The 17,367-nt window shown below is 33.2% G+C and overlaps 2 protein-coding genes across 8 annotated transcripts in view; one reads left to right on the forward strand and one right to left on the reverse strand.

Moving 5' to 3' along the window:
- The window catches only part of LOC106065572 (NHL repeat-containing protein 2-like), a 29,422-nt gene extending 17,597 nt beyond the window's left edge, over nucleotides 1-11,825 (forward strand). For 6 of the 7 annotated variants that reach the window (XM_056004753.1, XM_056004766.1, XM_056004744.1 and 3 more), the window contains 3 exons: nucleotides 5,815-6,027; nucleotides 6,640-6,853; nucleotides 7,359-11,825. In XM_056004753.1, the coding sequence (XP_055860728.1) occupies nucleotides 5,815-6,027; nucleotides 6,640-6,853; nucleotides 7,359-7,597 (666 nt within the window). In that variant the 3' untranslated portion in view covers nucleotides 7,598-11,825. The remainder of the gene's footprint in view (nucleotides 1-5,814; nucleotides 6,028-6,639; nucleotides 6,854-7,358) is intronic. The other variant, XR_008773789.1, reaches the window with a different exon arrangement.
- LOC106065573 (40S ribosomal protein S15) lies at nucleotides 10,054-17,349 on the reverse strand. Its single transcript, XM_013224408.2, has 5 exons — nucleotides 17,196-17,349; nucleotides 16,835-16,929; nucleotides 12,393-12,525; nucleotides 10,273-10,374; nucleotides 10,054-10,186 (listed from the first exon to the last, which is right to left on the reverse strand). The coding sequence occupies exons 1-5, from the start codon at nucleotides 17,196-17,198 to the stop codon at nucleotides 10,073-10,075; spliced, it is 447 nt and encodes a 148-aa protein (XP_013079862.1). The 5' UTR covers nucleotides 17,199-17,349; the 3' UTR covers nucleotides 10,054-10,072.
- Between the last annotated feature and the right edge of the window lie 18 nt (nucleotides 17,350-17,367).

The raw sequence follows: 17,367 nt of genomic DNA on the forward strand, positions 1-17,367 counted from the left end.
CATGTTGTTTCAGTATGCTGAAAACTTCTTGTAGTCCTTTGATATGTTCGTTCCATGTCTTATGGAATATGCAAATGTCATCTATATATGACACTGTGTCAGAGCGATTGCCTAGTATGCTGTGAATGGCTCTATTAAAGGTGCTGCTGGCGTTGACTAGACCAAATGGCATGAAGTTGAAATGGAATAGTCCATAAGCTGTGGTGAATGCCGTAAACTGTTTGCATTCTTGTCTGACTGGTATTTGGTAATAACCTCTGGATAGGTCTATTTTGGTGAAGAACTTTGCCTCTGAAAATTGGTCATAAGATCTTCAGGATTTGGCATAGGATATGAGTCGAGTTGGGTTATTTTATTCAACTGTCTGAAGTCGACACACATTCTTGGAGTTGTCGTTTGCTTCCGTTTGACAAGAACTATTGGTGCAGCATATGGAGAGTTGGAATGTTCAATGATTCCTTGCTCTAATAGTTGGTTAATTTCTTGTTTAAGAAAGTCTCTGTAGTGTACTGGTAATGGGTAAGGTCTTGCTTTTGTAGGCTTGGAATCAGTAAGTATTATATTGTGTTCCGCAATTGACGTTTTGCCTGGAACATCTGTAAATATGTCTGAATTTTCTTTGAGAATGGTAGTCAGTTCTTTCTGCTTTTGCGGTGTCATTGAATTAAGTTTGATGTCTTGCCAAAATTCAGTTTGTTTGGTAGTTGTTTGTGGCATATTGATGTCGTCAAATTCGGACGTGTTGTTTTCATCTTCTTCTGGTATGACTGCAAGACATGATATGGCTCTTTCATTTTGTTCTGGGCTTGTGGTACCTTCTGTTATTGTGTTATATTTTTGTAACATGTTGACGTGATAGATTTTCTTTTTGTTGTGTATGTATATCTCATAGTCAACATCTGTTATCTTTCTGAGTATGGAGAATGGACCTTGCCATTTGATGAATAGTCTGTTGCTTTTGTCTGGTAGTAACAGACATACTTGATCTCCTGGTTCAAATTGTTTCAGTGTTCTGTTTCTATTGACTCTCATTCTGGTATTGGAGTTTGCTATGACTGTGGCTTCATTTGCTTTTTCACATGCAGATATGACTATGTTTCTGGTATCTTGCACATGTTGAAACGCTGTCTTGGTTTCTGATGAGATTGAGTTTTGGCGAATAATAGCTTCTTTGAGGATTGCCATTGGTCCTCGTGGGTTGGCGCCATAAACCATCTCGAAAGGTGAGAATCCTGTGGTTTCTTGAGGACTTTCTCTGTATGCAAACAGAGCTGCTGGTAGCAATAAGTCCCAATTCTGCGGATTGTCGTGTGCTATTTTTGAAATGCACCTCTTCAAAGTACCGTTGAATCGTTCGCAAAGCCCGTTGCTTTGGGGATGATAGGGCGTTGTGAACTTCATCTTGATGTGGTACATGTTCATGAAGTCTTTGGTAATGTCAGCTGTGAACTGTGTGCCTCTGTCAGAGAGGATAACTTCTGGGAAACCAATTCTGGAAAATATCTCTGACAAAGCTCTGGTGATGTCAAGCGCTGTAATGTTGACTAGAGGTACTGCTTCTGTCCATCTTGTACATGTGTCAATCAATGTCAGGACATATAGATGGTTTCTTGCTGAAGCTACTGGCATAGGACCAATCAAATCAACTGAGACTTTTTGGAATGGCTTGTCTGTCAATTCCATATCCTGAATAGGTGCCTGTGATTTGTTGTTCTTAGGTCCTTTGACTTGGCAAATATGACATGACTTCACGTATTTCTTGACGTCTTTAATGATACTTGGCCAATAAAATTCTTTGAGGATTCTGGCTTTGGTTTTGACTACACCCATATGGCTGGCGTGTGGAATGTTATGTCCTGTTGCCAGTATTTCTTTCCTGTATTTCTGTGGCACTATTATTTGCTGAACGGTATTGTCTTTATGCATGGCATTTTTCACCAGGAGGCCATCTTGAAAATATGGTTTATTTGGTAGATTCAGCTGTTTGTTTGCTTGAGCCTTCTGATAGAGTATTTGCAATGTTGGATCTCGCTTCTGTTCTTCTTTGAAGTCATCATGTGTGAAATATGACTTGTCTTGATGGACTTCAGTTTGACCAGTTAGAGTTCTTGTATCATTGCTAGAGACTCTGGGCATGTCGTCTTGTTCTTCAAAGTTCAACAATGGACATTCGGGAATTGGAGGTGGACTTATGACCGGTAGGGATGGGCTTGATGTAACTGGGGGTGTCCATGTTGAGTGTTCTTGATTGTTGCTGGCTACTGGACTAGTAACTGGTTCTGTTGCATTCTGCATAACTTGAGTAACTGAGGTAGCCATGTGATTATTTTGGCTAACTTGTTCAGGTGCCAAATGTTCTTGTTGTCTGGACATGGATCTTGTCATTACTGCCAAACATTTTTGACCTTGCTCTATGGCATTTGTCCATTCAGTAAGTTCTTGAGGAGTGCATTCTTTAACTCCTTCTATGTTTCCAATGATTAGGTCCACTGGTAGATTGGGTGTTACTAATGCTTTTGTTTGACCACTGAAGAATGGTGTGGTAATATAAATGATGGCTTCAGGTAACTTGCTGACAGTTCCGTTGAATGCAGTGGCTTGGACGTGGTTGCCTGTGAAACGGTTTGCGTGTACGAAGCGTTCATGTACTAATGTGGACGTGCTTCCGGTGTCACGAAGAACTTCCACCTTCTTGTCTCCTACAAAGCCTGGATAAAATTTGAGACCATTGGATTTTGCAATGACTGTCATAGTTGAGTGCTCATTGTAATAGCTTCTGTTATATGAGCTTCTATTTGGCATATATTGTGGTCTGGAGTCCCGTGAATGACTTCTGTAGCGAGGTTTGTTGTTATCTGGTTTATTATTTCTAGGTGCTTTGTTGAGATTGTATTGCTCTCTATTGCTGTATCTTTGAGTTGGTGATGTGGGTCTATCAAAATTTTGATTTTTGGAGACTGCCTGTTTTTTCCAACATTCATGAGTTTGGTGACCCTTTTTATGGCAATATGAACATTCTGTGGTTCTGCTGCGGCATTGAGACGTGAAATGCCCTAGTTTATGACATTTGTTGCATTTGACTTTGTCATCTGACTTATATCTTGCATTTTTGTCTTGAGCAAAGCAAACAAAATTTTCTTCAACAGATGGTTTGACTGACTTGTTTGGATAGGCTGCTCTATATTGTCTGATGATCTTGGTTAATGTCTGTATATCAGTAGGATTTCTCTCTATAATGTAGGATTGAATATCTTCTGAGTGAGCATGGGTGATGTTGTCGATAATAATATGTTGACGAATAGCTTGGTAACTTTCTTCTATTTTTGCCATGGATACCCATCTATCAAACCACATTGACATATTAGCTACAAAAATTTGAGGATCATCATTTTGCTGTGGCCTTTCATTATAGAATTTCTTTCTATAGTTGGCTGAAGTTGCTCCGTATTGGCGCAGTAGAGCTTCCTTGATATCAGAGTAAGTGCTGCGTTCATTGATGGACAGTTGTGAGCAAATGTTGACAGCTTTGCCAGTCAAAAGGGTGAGGAGTGAGCTCGACCAATGTGCTTCAGGTAGACCGGATGTTGTAGCTATTTCTTCAAATCTTATGAGATACGAGTCCATATTGTCAATGTTTTCGTTGAAAGCCGATATTTTGTTCATAAATCTGTATTTGTCAAACAAACTTGAGTGACCTTGAATTGGAATGCTTTCTTTATTTTCTTTATTTTGCCTTTCGAATTCCATTTTTTCTTTTTCATGTTGTCTTTGCTTTTCGGCGTCTTGCCTTTGTTTTTCAGATTCTTGTAATTTTTTTTCTTCTAATTGCATGCGTTTTTCAGATTCTTGCCTTTGTTTTTCAGATTCTTGCCTTTGTTTTTCAGATTCTTGCCTTTGTTTTTCAGATTCTTGCCTTTGTTTTTCAGCTTCTTGCTCTTGATATTCTTTCTCTTCTTGTTTCTCTGCCCACTGGTCTGGCTTTGGAATTTGCTTTTCTTTGGCTAATTCTATCAATTCGAAGAGTCGTTGTGTTCTAGAACTGGAAGCCATATTTAATTTTTTTGTTAGTTTCTTGTATTGGAGCAAAATGTTCAATATCTGGATTTTGGCTTTATCTCAGATATAATAATAATATAATGAAAAAGTTCTTGAAGCCTCAATTTGCTAATAAATTCTTGACAGTAGACTTGTAGTTACTGGAGTCGTATGATTGAATATATAGATCTATTGAGCCGATGTACTTTTTTACTGGTTTAACAGTTGGTTAAATCTGGTCTTCTGTTTACTTTGTGCTGCACAAATGATTATTTACTGGTCTTCTTTATAACGCCAGTTATTTGATTTACTGGTCTTCTTTATAACGCCAGTTATTATGTATATTGGTCTTATTCCTTTTGCCAATTACATATAATAATAGATTTCGTGAGTTAGACGTAACTCTAACGAAAATCTTTATAAAAGAATTATCAATAACCAACTGACCTGTTAAACACAGAAATTCTGTCCTCCGTTAAATAAGAATGAAGTTCCTTTGAAGAGTTTAGAAATTGGTCCTAGATCTTGAATAAATTTCGTTAAAAGTTGTCCATGAACTTTTGTTCGTCGGAGAGTGTCAGATGTGACAACATTTGTTGATGGTGAGATGTGTTGTCATGCCGGGGATTTTACTTGAATTCAATAGTTAACAAAAATGACGATCTAGAATCACAATTGACGATTCTTTGATAAAACAAAACTCTGGAACTTTATTTAAACACAACGTAAGTACAGTTTATGTACAAATTACAAATCAATGAGCAAGAGACATATTATAAAGGCTTTTCAAATAGAGCTCTTAGAAACACGACTGTCTACAAGGACCTAATATTCTCCACTGACGTTTACTACCGCCAATTCTCTGGCGCTAACTCTTTTCAAAAAATGTCTTTGTTTAATTTCAAATCAACCAATAGATTTCAAACATACTAATTACGTCCCTTGGGTAAATCCTGACTTGAATGTCAAGTGTCTAAATTTGAGGATTAAATCCCGAGACTCATGTCGAGGGCTTATATTTCTTTCAAAAGTGAAATGTACAAACAATTCTATAATGTAATCTGTGACACTAAGGCTACAAGTTATAGTGGGCTTACTAAATAACCTTATGAAATTGTAACATCCCCATTGACTTATAATAAATGAAATGTTATCATGAAATCCCCATATTGATGAATTTTTTAAAAATGAAGCAAAGTATTCAGATTTAATAAATACATTTTTGCTAATCAAATATGAACATAAAATGTAAATGATATTTAACCTTGGTTAGACCAATATCAGAAAATGTGTCTTCTGTTTGGGATCTTCAACTCAAGAAAATATAAAGGAAACAGATTACACACAAAATAGAGCCATGAGATTTAAATAACCATTTTAAAATCACAAAATAAATAGAGACACCTCATCACAACAGACTTAAAAGTTAGTAGCAATAATACATGTAACACTGTACCATTACTTACAAACACAAAAACACAACATAATGAAATACCCAGAAAGACACAAAGATAAAAGCACATTTCTTATTCCATATACTAAGACTAATTCATACAAGTGCTTCTTCTTCCCTGGTGTCATTAAAGCATGGAGCAGGCTGCCTGAAGCAGCCAGGAAAGCCAATGACTTGGCAGAGTTTAAGTCTCTAAATAACATGCACAACTAGATTAACACATGGATATGGTAAGGACTTAACTGTCTTCTCTTTTGTAATTTATAAGATAAGACAATATTGGTTTCTTTAAAGATACCTTCTATACTAAATATTCAAATAAACAGATCAAGACTGTAGATCTCAAGACCCTGAGGTGTGAAACTTTAGCTGGCACTGGTCAGCCAGGTTCTTCAATGTTTGCAAGTGACTTCAAAAAGAGTGAATTCAATGAGCCTGGAGGTGTCTGTGTCAACGCCAAGGATAAGCTTATTTACATAGCCGACACAAATAATCATGACATCAAAGTAATTGATCTCAAAGATGGCACAATCTTTAAGGTTTGCTGTGCTTTTCCTTTATTTAATTTTTAATATTAAGGATATATATATTCTTTATAAAGAATATAAAAATTAAAATAATGTTGAGGACTGAAAAAGTTCATTTGATTTCAGTATATTCAAATGATTCCCATTTAGATAGAATGAAAGTTATTTTGCACTTTATATATTTGATCTGAAGCTAACTGGAATTTACAATCAAGTCTCATCAATTTATGGAATGTATGGCGATTCATATTGTAAAGTGTTCACATTTTCATAACCTAGATACTTGGCAGGTACTAGTAACCATCCCTGTTAGGTACAACTATCTTAAAGGTAGACTAAGTACTTAAGCTACCAATGCACCATGTATAATATTTACTGTCTAAGTCCACTGGCTCCTACATTAGGATAACACTATACAAAAAAGGTCCACATAATAAGTTAATTCACCTCTGTAACTATTTATGAGAATGATATGCAACCATAATGAAGTGCTTTTATAAAGAGCACACATTTTTTTACATTAGTCATACTTTTTAAAGTTGTATATGGATTGCATTACTTTTATGTTTAAAGTTACTGATAAATCTTAATTTAAAATGCTGCTTCTGATTTGTTTTATATCAGCTGCCTATAATATTTAGTAGTGCTAAAGAAGAAGAAGAAAAAAAAAATGTAACTTCTGCAGTGTGTGAAACAACAGAAAGTGATTTGATCTCCCTTCCAGATGTTGTTTTGACACATGAAATGACAAGTGTTACTCTAAGACTTCCATTGGGACTTGCAGAAGATGAACACCTGAATGCGCTAGCACCTAACACTTGGTTACTTTCTGGGATGGGTAAGCTATGAATACTTTTCATACCATTACTGTATATTATCTTGAATGTAATATCTTAGATACGTTCATTCAGCAGTAGTATTAGCCTAAGGGCAATGTAAATCTCATCAACTAACAAATACAATTGCAGCATTATAAGATTGTCATTGCAATATTAAGTGCACTGTAATTGCTTGTGTCATGAAATTGACATGTTCCCCATGCCTGCCTACATTTCATCTAACAAAAACTACAAATGTGGACTGTGGCTGCAGAAACTGTCAATAATTTTATTGATGCATTGCTTCTCATCTCGATGGTCAAGCTGCCAATGAACGCTTATCATGCACAGTGCTTAGTTGTTCACCAATCATTGTTGACCGCACCCAGGTTCTGATTCAGCATAATAATTATGTCTAATAATAATTCTAATTTACTTATAATTTATTAATCATAAAATATACATAAGATAAAGATAATAATCAATCAATCTGATAGTATAATTTTTTTTTTCATTGTTTTTAAGATGAAGAATCTGACACTTTTGTGAGTTTATTGGACAAGTCTAAGATAAAGGGCAGATTAGATGATTTCTTATACAATGCTACAAGTGGATTAGCTTCTGTAACTCTTCAACTGCCATTAAGTGCAGCAAATGGAAAGCTGACTCTTAAAATTTCTGTGCATGTTTTTGTATGTAATAGTAAATCTAACATGTGCCTTCCCCCTAAATGGGTATTCTTTAAACAAGTTGTAAGGCATTAGTCACTATTAAAAATCACTTTCAATTATTTATTTGTAGAAACTCAATACATTTTAATAATTATTCCAATACAGATACAACCTTTTCAATGATGAATACTAAAATTGACTTCATTAAATTTGAAAGAATAGAAATTCATTTTTTTAATGTTGTTTTGTGTGTTTGTCTAGAATTCTATATTGCGTAGATTACCCGATAAAATAGAATGGATAAAATAGCACTGCTGAAATTTCCTAACAAAATAGCTCAAACTTATTCATATATGTATAATAAGTTTGGGCAGGATTATTTGATGAGGCCTCTACCTTCTTCAAGCTGCAACAAGGGCAAGCTTTGGGGTATCAGGATTAGCCAATTTCTCATTTCCAATTTAGATGAAAAAGATCTAAATGATGCTTGGCCAGATGTTGAAGGCCTTGTAGCCAATTTTTATGATTACTGGGAGGACAACTATATTGATTGCCAGAGATGAAACCATTGACTCCAAGATTTCCAGTACCGGTACAAGACAACCATGATCAATAAATCAGTTGAGGGATGACATATGCATTTCAGCTGTCTGTTGACAGTCATCACCCCAATATCTACAAGTTGATCAATCCCTTCCTGAAAGAACAGAAGTACACTGAGAACAGGATTATTGGATATAATGCTGGAGAATGAAGTATGCATGCAAAACAAAGCTACAGTGCCTATGTATGGAAATAAGCCACTGATGGAGTTTTTACGTGACAGACATTGCATACAATTAGACTTTTATATTTTAAATAAATCTCTCCATTTGAACCAGTTTATATTGAAAAAAAAGAGGGTTGTGGATAAAAAAAAAAAAGCTGGAGCCAACTAATAGAAATATTAAATTAAAATACTAGGCACTTAATTTTGTCCATCGCAAATCAAAGTCTCTTGGGCTTGACGCCTAAGCCGCTAAGCGTGTGGTCTAGAGAAAATGCTGTGGTGGCTCTAACGTAGTTGGACATCTAGGAAAGGGAATGTGTGGGTATTATGTAATGACTAAAAAAAAAGGGGGGGGGGGGATAGGGGAATACAAATTTGTTACAAGGGGGAGCGGGTCTGAAGATTTCTTACGTAACAAAATTAAAAAGTACAGTCGTCCCTTCACTTTCGCAGAATGGCTATATCATGGGTTTAAAAACATTTTAATGGAGAAATACTCCGCCATTATTGTTTTTTAACCTAGACTTAACCCCTCCTGCAATTGTGTGACAGTAGGTTGCTTCACTTGCTTTAGACTTTTTCTCAGACTGTTGCTTGAATTCTCGTAAATTTACTTTACTTACGGATACCAACGACGACTTTTATTGGAGTGGGTGATTCAAATCCCTTACTTGGTGGGGGTATTTATTTCGGAGGTTTGTGTACGGGGTTTAAATTGCAATTTCAGCCGCCGCCCCCCCCCCCCTCTCTATTCCTGCTTGAGAACCTAATTAAGATGGATTTAGAGGTCATCAATAATTATTATTCTTTTCTTAATAAAACAATGGTACAGGTAGGATCTATATAGGCCTATCCCTGTAGCCGCACGATGCCACAGAGGCGACTTTAGCAGTGCGGGGATCGATCATGCAATTATTTGAAGAAATATCAGTGGGGAGTTTCACTCTAACCTTCAACCTGTTTTGTTTTTGTAAAAATATTATAGGTAAATGTCCTATATAATGTGCTGTGGTGTCTCAAAATCTAGTAATTTTACCAACGTTATAATAATGAAATGTGAACGTTCGTTTCTAATCGAGTCGGGTCCCCATAATCGCCTAACAAGGTTGAAGAGGATTTTATGCTTTTGTGATTTGGAAAAATTCTTTTAGTAATGCTGGACTTAATGACATATCACTACCATGTAGGCCTAAGTAACCTACAGCTACCGCAACTTTATTTTAGCTCCATTTTGATTCCCATTCATATTATTCTAATATACTTTGTAAATTTTCGTTTCTATTGCACCGTATCTATATCTAGTCAAGCATGTTAAGATGTTTTTCCTGATTCAGACAACACATTCCATGTTCTAATAGCACAATGGATACAGGAGCCATGAGCAAACTATGGAAAATCTGGAAGAGTATCATCAGCCTTCAAGTAAAATTAAAGCGATATTTTTCTCTAGTAAGTAAATGCTAAAGAAAAATGTCGGGTATCCAATATCAGGTTGGTTAACTAGGGGTCACAGAAACACAAAAAAGCTATAAATTTAATACATACTTAAGGGGAGGGTAGCACAATCACCGAGTTTAAAGTCTACATTGTTCTATTTTGTTTGAGCCCTCCTAAATCAGCTTTTCATTAAAGGATATAAATTCCAGTGCATTGGTTGTGGAACTATAGTTGAACAGGTTAGGGTTAAAATTAAGGATATTGGATAAAAATTCCCATCTGTAAATAATTGAGTTTGAAGGGTAAATTAAAAAACAACAACAAAACAAACAAAAGAGGCTGGTTTAATGTTAATCCATAGTTTATTTCAGAGGGATAAACCTGGAAGAATGTGTGGCACCAATACCAGGTCTGCCGTGCTTAACAGGTTTGTAGGTAATTGAAAACTCTCCCAAGTAATGGCCAACCATCTCAGGCTGAAAAAGTGAAAAATAAAAGTAACATATATATATAATACTATTACAAACTTAAATCAATCCAGACAATTAATTAGGTTGCATACCTTGATTTCAACTTGGTTAAAAGTTTTGCCGTTGTAAACACCAACAATAGATCCAATCATTTCTGGAATAATGATCATGTCACGAAGATGTGTCTTTACAACCTGAGAAGGTTAAAAAAATTTTTTTTCCCCAGTGTTTTCAACAAGAGAGAAACAACTACACTAATAGAACTAGCTATTTTAACTCATTAGCTACTAATGCGCCCTTCCCCCCTCAGTACTAATGCGCCCAAATGCGCCCGCCACAGCACACATACAGCGTGACTTGCATAGCTCTCGTTTTCCTGCGCGACGCGTGGTGTTATTTTGAGCTGGCTGGGTTTTTAAAAAAGTAGAAATATAGATCGTTTCGGAAAAAAAAAAAAAAAAAAACGGATGTTTTTACATCTTTCGCTTCAGTTTCTATGGGCCTTCGAAGTTTGTTGATTTTTTTTTCGATTTTTCTTAGCTGCACAGGCCATTTTCTCAATGACCTTTCAATTTTTAGACCCCGTTATCGCAAATAATACACTAAATACAGCTAATAATGAACTTGATATTGATCAAGACATTGATCATTAGAATTTAGCGCTACATTTAGACGTAGATCTAGTCCGATTCAGAGAGAGAGTGAAGTAAATATTAGATCGATCATCTAGCCTAGATCTAGACTATTCTGGATCTAGCGTCAATGAATCTTCAACATCTTTGACTGATATTTTGAACAGTTTTTATTTACCACATGAAAACTTTAGATGAAATAGATCTAGTTGGGGGCGTACACAACGTTGGTTTGGACAATGGTTTGATTTCTTTTACTTTGTTATGCTAGAAGTCATGAAATCTGAGACACATGCAGAACCACATCAACATGATGCCGTGTTCAGGCAACTAAGGGGCTCACACGTACCCAGTGAAAGTCAGTAAATACTCAAGACATATACAGATTTTATATATAAGCATAATGTTTATTGTATAGGCCTACTAAATTCCTACTTAAGGGGTTACTGGATAGCGAAATTTATTTTTTTTATTTTTGCTTTAACTTAATAACTATTGTTATATTATATCATATGACAACTCAATAATAAAAAATATATATTGAATGTTGTTTAATGTTTCCGGGTTGCCATGGTAACGGCAGCCATCTTGAAAATAAACAAAAATTAGTTCATATAGGAAAATTGTAAAATTTTTCAAAATAGATAAATTTCAAAGCTAAAAATACTTACACCTTAAAGTATAAAGGTGGCTGGAAGGAGCTAGCTAGATTTTATACATTTTCCCTTAGTATTGTGCATTTTATGATTTTTTAAAAAAGGGTGATTTTTTTCCCAAAAGATCATATATTAAAAACTTCTTCAGCTAAAGTCATTAAAACTAGCTGATTCTCTGTATTATTTATCTCTGAATATGTGTACCAAATTTGACATTTATCTCTATTAGTTCTAGAGATTTTAGAAATATGTTACAGGGGGGGTCACAAAAAATGCATTCACTCAAAAACAGTGAATTTGTATTAAGAAAAATATGGAAAATAGTGTTCACCACGCATCATTAAAATGCTTTTTTTTCAATAAAAAATGCTATTTTTTAGAAAATTTTTGGTGCCAGTTTATAAAATACATGTCCACCTATTTAATTACACCAAAATTGAAAAATCGATTTTTTTACCCCAAATCGGATCCAGTAACCCCTTAAAAACATTACTGGTCTTTGGGTAAAATTTAAATATTACCAAAAATTACAGATCTTTGGGGGGGGTCCCCACCAGTCTTCAAAAAAATCAGGCACTCGAACAAATTTTCGTCTTTACCTGTTGTTTTTATTGTTTTAATCTTGTAAAACCTATTCAAGTTATACATCATTTTAAAGGTCATCCATTTCTCTTTTTTTTAGAAGTATTTTTTGTTATTGATAGATGTTGTTTTATGTTTTTTAAAATATATTTTGTAAAGTCAGTCTATTGATGTTTTGGAGTTACCTCCCTTTGCTTAGTATTTAGAGAGATGCTGCTTAGGTATGGGCTTAGTAGCTAATGAGTTAACCAGGGGATTAAATGTGCTCATATTGTAGTTTAAAAAACTACCACACAACTTAAAAGGCATGGTCATCTGTCCCTTATCAAACTTATAACTTACCTCTGGTTTTTCTAAAGGTCCAGCTTCCTTCTTGGCTTTCCTCAAACGCTTCATCAGAGCAAGAGGCTTACGCTTCAGACCGCGATTCAAACGACGCCTTTGTCTGGCATTGAATAAATCAGCAAGCTGATCCCTACAAGAAAACAAGATTAAGTGAATGGATGCATGATAACAAGATTTAAGAAACACGAATGAGGAAACAAAATGTATCAGCATTTTCTGGCATCTCAAATCATCTTAGACATGAGTGTGAATGAAATGTGAAAATAATTTAGCACAAAAATCTTCACTCTAGTGGTATCAATTACACACTGGTGGGTAAGCATGTGCTATTTTATGTACAAATTTTTAAACTTCAGATGCATTAACATTTGACAAATTTACAGATCATATATATAAAATAGGTACTAGTAAGTTAATAACACAATAGTGTCAATAGAATGTAACAATATATGTAAATGTTCTTGGTTGTTTAAATTTTAACTGATAGTTTACATAAGTAACTATCAGTGTGCATGTTTATTATTGATTTTCATTTATACCACGATCTGTGTCTGGTAGATTAGAATTTACAGTGAAATTTTGAAAAGATCAAAACCTACCAACTTTACTTATTGTAAAATAGACTTATAGAGGATGACTAACCAACCATGTTTAATTAAGTCAAATTGTGCATGTAAAGTACTATAAACTGAATGTGGCACATGACAGGCATAAACAATTGTCTAAAAATGGCACTATTGATCAGAGTAGGTTACTTGTCTTAATAGTTTAGAACTAAAAGTCTGCTATGAAATATTAAGAATAAATCTAGAATACCAATAATCTAGATTTACAAACAGATTCTATTCTCTTCCCCACAACCTTTTAAGTAATAAAATAGAAGCACCCAAACTAGGACCAAGGCATGCAATATGCGGACAAGATGGCAGGAGAATTTACTGAATCTGAAAACATTAGTAACCCATTGCCATTGTAGTAAGCATTGTTTACAATATTTGAAACCAACAAAAGTGGTGAATCATGTCATGGCATAAACTCATTCTGAGATTCGCACAAGAGTAAGGTATGCAATAGTAATTAGTATTAAATGTATATTGGTAGAGAAGAAATGTAGCAGCTATGGAAAAGTGTGTCAAAATTTTCTGACATTTTACATCATATCAAATGTAAAAGTGAATGAAATTTGAAATTGATATAGCACAAAAATCTTCACTCAAGTGGTACAATAAACACACTGGTGGGTAAGCATGTGCTTGTGTTGTATACAAGTGTTTACAATACAATAAAGTCTACAGAAAAATAAGTGTGATAACATTAGATTTGTATTAAAGAGTTTAAATTTAAATTTTTTTTTTTCTTCTATGGGATGGGTAAGCCAAAATAGTAATAGAATTGTGGCCAGAGAAATAGTTTTCACACAAATGACAAATATTGGATAAACAAAAGTGAGGTTACTTCAGGGAAACAAATCAGCTGACTTAATCCCCTATACAAGTTACAAGCAGCTCAAGACTTCATCAATGATTAATAATCACAATGCCCCAAACCTACCAAGCATTCCCTGGCTTTTCAAGGCTTTTGATTGTTTTGGGCTAGCATTCCTTAAGGGGATTATCCACACAACAGAATGTGCATTTTACTCAACTACAATGACTAAATCTAGATTACATTCTCTACCTAAACGACCTAAACTCTAAACAGAAACCTTAAAACAAAAGTATTGAACTGTTAAAGAAGTTAAGTCATAGAATAGACAGATGAATTTACTGGTGTATTACCAGTAGATCTAGTTAACTTAAACTTTTCTGCATATGATAAGTGCCATAACTTCATTGTGTAGGTAGTTCGATAAAAAATTCAAACTCACAATATACTAATAAAACCTATATGGTTGAATAGGGCTCGAAAAAAATATTTCCAACCATACTAAATTTATCATTGTATGACTAGTGGAAGGGGAGATATTAATTTTTATTTGAGAGGGGGAAAGTCTTGATTTTTTAGATCCATGTCATTTCTGTTCACTACCGGAAGTTGAATCAAACTGGGAAATAGGTCAAGAGTATTTTTTTGTTTGTGCTGCCAATTTATCTAATTTTGTGACAAGAATGATCCTCAATTTTTTTCTAATTTTGTTTTGAGTTTCTCTTTATTGCATGTAACATTGAATCAATTTTGAATGTATTGATAGGATTAATAATTATTATTTAAAGAAATATAAGTGTACTCTTAATGAATATATAGTAAAACACTATTTGTAATTGAAAAGTACTTATGTTTGTTAAAAATTCATTTTGAAAGATTTAAATCTTGAAAGAGAATTTTTTTTTTATTTAAGTGTCTGGTATCTATACTTTTTAAGTATGAATTAATTATTATGCTGAAAATATTATTTAAAAAATTGAAAAGTAATGCTTTGATTTTAAGTAATTTTTGAAGAATGAAGTAAATAATTTTTAAATCTATATCAAATCTGCAACACAAGTTAATGAAGAACATAATTAATATTATGAAAAGAATAGATGCATTCTAAATATTAATACCTAATGCATGATTTTATATAAGAAAAATGTCTAGATATTCTATTTTATGAGTTGATTATTAACCAAAATAGATTTTTTTTATTGCAACAAATGTTTGTTGTTTTTTTGGAAATAAAATAGCATATTTACAATCATCACTTAGACATCAGCAAATCAATCAAATAAAATTAAAATACATTTAAGGAAATGTAAAATAGTATCACAATTAAAGAATAATTATAATCTCAGCATCATCCATAATTCCATAATTTTTCTAATAGGCTATGGGTAATCTCACAGATTCTTAGATTATTTGCTGTTGTAAACAATATATTTTCTTTAAGAATAGGCACACCAACATCTTTCAAAGCAGCTTTTATTTCATTTGCCATTTCATTTCTTGCTCATCTGTCCACACTAAATTAATTAATCCATAATAATTTCCCCACATCTTTTTCTTGGTAAACAAAAAGAAAATTTATCTCTTGCTCATTTCTTTTTTAGTGCAAAGATAATGCAAGCGTTGTTGCCATTGACTTTTGTCTTACCATCTAAAAATAGCCATTTTAGCATTTGGTGCTTTTCATGATAATAAATTAAAAAACCTAAGATTCTTTCAGCCCAAGTATTGTGGTGAAGCACATTTTTTTATACATACTAATGGGCCTGATAAATCCCTTTGTAATGAGAAACTCTCATTAATAAGTCCAGTGTAGACTGAGGTATAGTTCGATTTAAAAATTGAGTGGAGTTTACTAACAGTAGAGATATCATGGTTTGATAATTAATTTAGAGGACAACTAAAAGCATTAATCTGAGAGTTAAATAGAAACTCTGGTGCATCTAGCAATTTTTAATGCAGTGTAAAGTGTCCTTGATGTTTCATCTAAATGTGAAAAACAAACCATAGTATTGCCTTTAAAAATGTAATTCAATTTCTTATATTTTTGTATTTAACAATAATAGCTATATAATATTTTAATCAAAAAATCTTAAAATTAATAGTAATAAAATATAATAATAATAATAGTAAAAAAAATTATTGTGAAATAATAATAACCTAACTAGAGTAGTTGATAATTATGTGATGCAAACAAAGCTTAAATTCTATGAACATTACCTATGACTAGTGGTACAAACTTATTTAAAAGATAACTAAGAATTTTTTAAAATTGTATAGATTACATTAAATAATATATTGTATTGAATTGGAATAATTAGAAAATTATTTAACCTTATGTAAAAATAATTAATTTTATATTTATATTAATCAATTGCTTTTAAAAAGAAATTATTCAAATCATAGATGGTTATAAATAGGGGGCCGATTGAGATGGATTTAAATACGTACTGACAGTGATGGATGTATATATGTTTTAGCAAAGCTCTTGTTTTCATGGATAATTTTGTTTCTGCCAACTTGTCCAAAAATATAGTGTTCAGTGCTGAAAAATGTCAACTATCGATAATTGGTCACATATTTGAGTGAATCGAGGACTTCACTCGAAGACGTTTTTCTAATTAAATCTGATTGAAAATATGCTTCTAAGTTATCAATTACGAATCTTTAAGTAATTACCCAGATGAGCCTCTTTTAAAAAGATTGAAACACGGATTATTTCAATTGACAACATAAAAACAAAAATATGCAGTCGTTTGATCTTCATTTTAATAAAAACAAGCCAACACTGGAATAATCGGGACATGCCATTTGAAAATATTAACATTCTAGAGCACATTGAGCACAAATTTTGTAAAAAAAAAAAATAAAAATGTAATTTTACTATAAAATTCAAAATACCAACGTTTATGGACCTATGCAGGTTTTATATGAAAAATGGAATACTACTTCCGGTGTTTATACGCGGATTTCGAACTCACTACATTGTGACATTGTCTTTAAACAATGAAACCTACATGGACATATCCAGAAGTTGGTCTAAATCCACTCCTCTGTAAGTGAACTTGCGGAAAGTCCTCTTCTTCTTCTTTTCTGCCAAATCATCGTCAGCCTATGACAACAATAACAAATCGAAATATTAAGTCATTTTATAATTGAGATCTAGATATATAATACTATTTTTTTTTAAAGTCTTAGAATCTACAACTAGATCTAGATATTAACAGATCAATTTGCTTTTTTTTAAAAAGGGGTCGGTAAACAAATATTAATTTTACGTGGCTAATAAGTAGAAATGTAATAGTTTGCTATATTATGACAGTATTTTCATAAACATTGATTTTAAAGATAGATTAAAAAGGATTTTAAAATATTTACCATTTTCTATGCTTCTCTTTACTCAAACAAATTCTAAAAAGGAAGTTCAATATCGGAAGTTCAACAGTAGTTAAAATATTTTACTGAGAAATCAAAGAAACGAAACAAAATATAGATCTAGATCTAATAGGACCTAAATAAGCAAACTTCGGAGGAAATCTCTAGATCTATA

This window comes from Biomphalaria glabrata, chromosome 1 (assembly GCF_947242115.1).
Source record: "Biomphalaria glabrata chromosome 1, xgBioGlab47.1, whole genome shotgun sequence".
In the NCBI taxonomy this organism is placed as follows: Eukaryota; Metazoa; Mollusca; class Gastropoda; family Planorbidae; genus Biomphalaria; species Biomphalaria glabrata.

Bases quoted from the DNA above. Each gene is read 5' to 3' on its own strand.
- LOC106065573 (XM_013224408.2), bottom strand. The intron at 10,375-12,392 runs GTAAGTTATAAG...TAACCTTCTCAG, and splicing joins GACCTTTAGAAAAACCAGAG to GTTGTAAAGACACATCTTCG. The intron at 10,187-10,272 runs GTATGCAACCTA...TCACTTTTTCAG, and splicing joins TTAACCAAGTTGAAATCAAG to CCTGAGATGGTTGGCCATTA.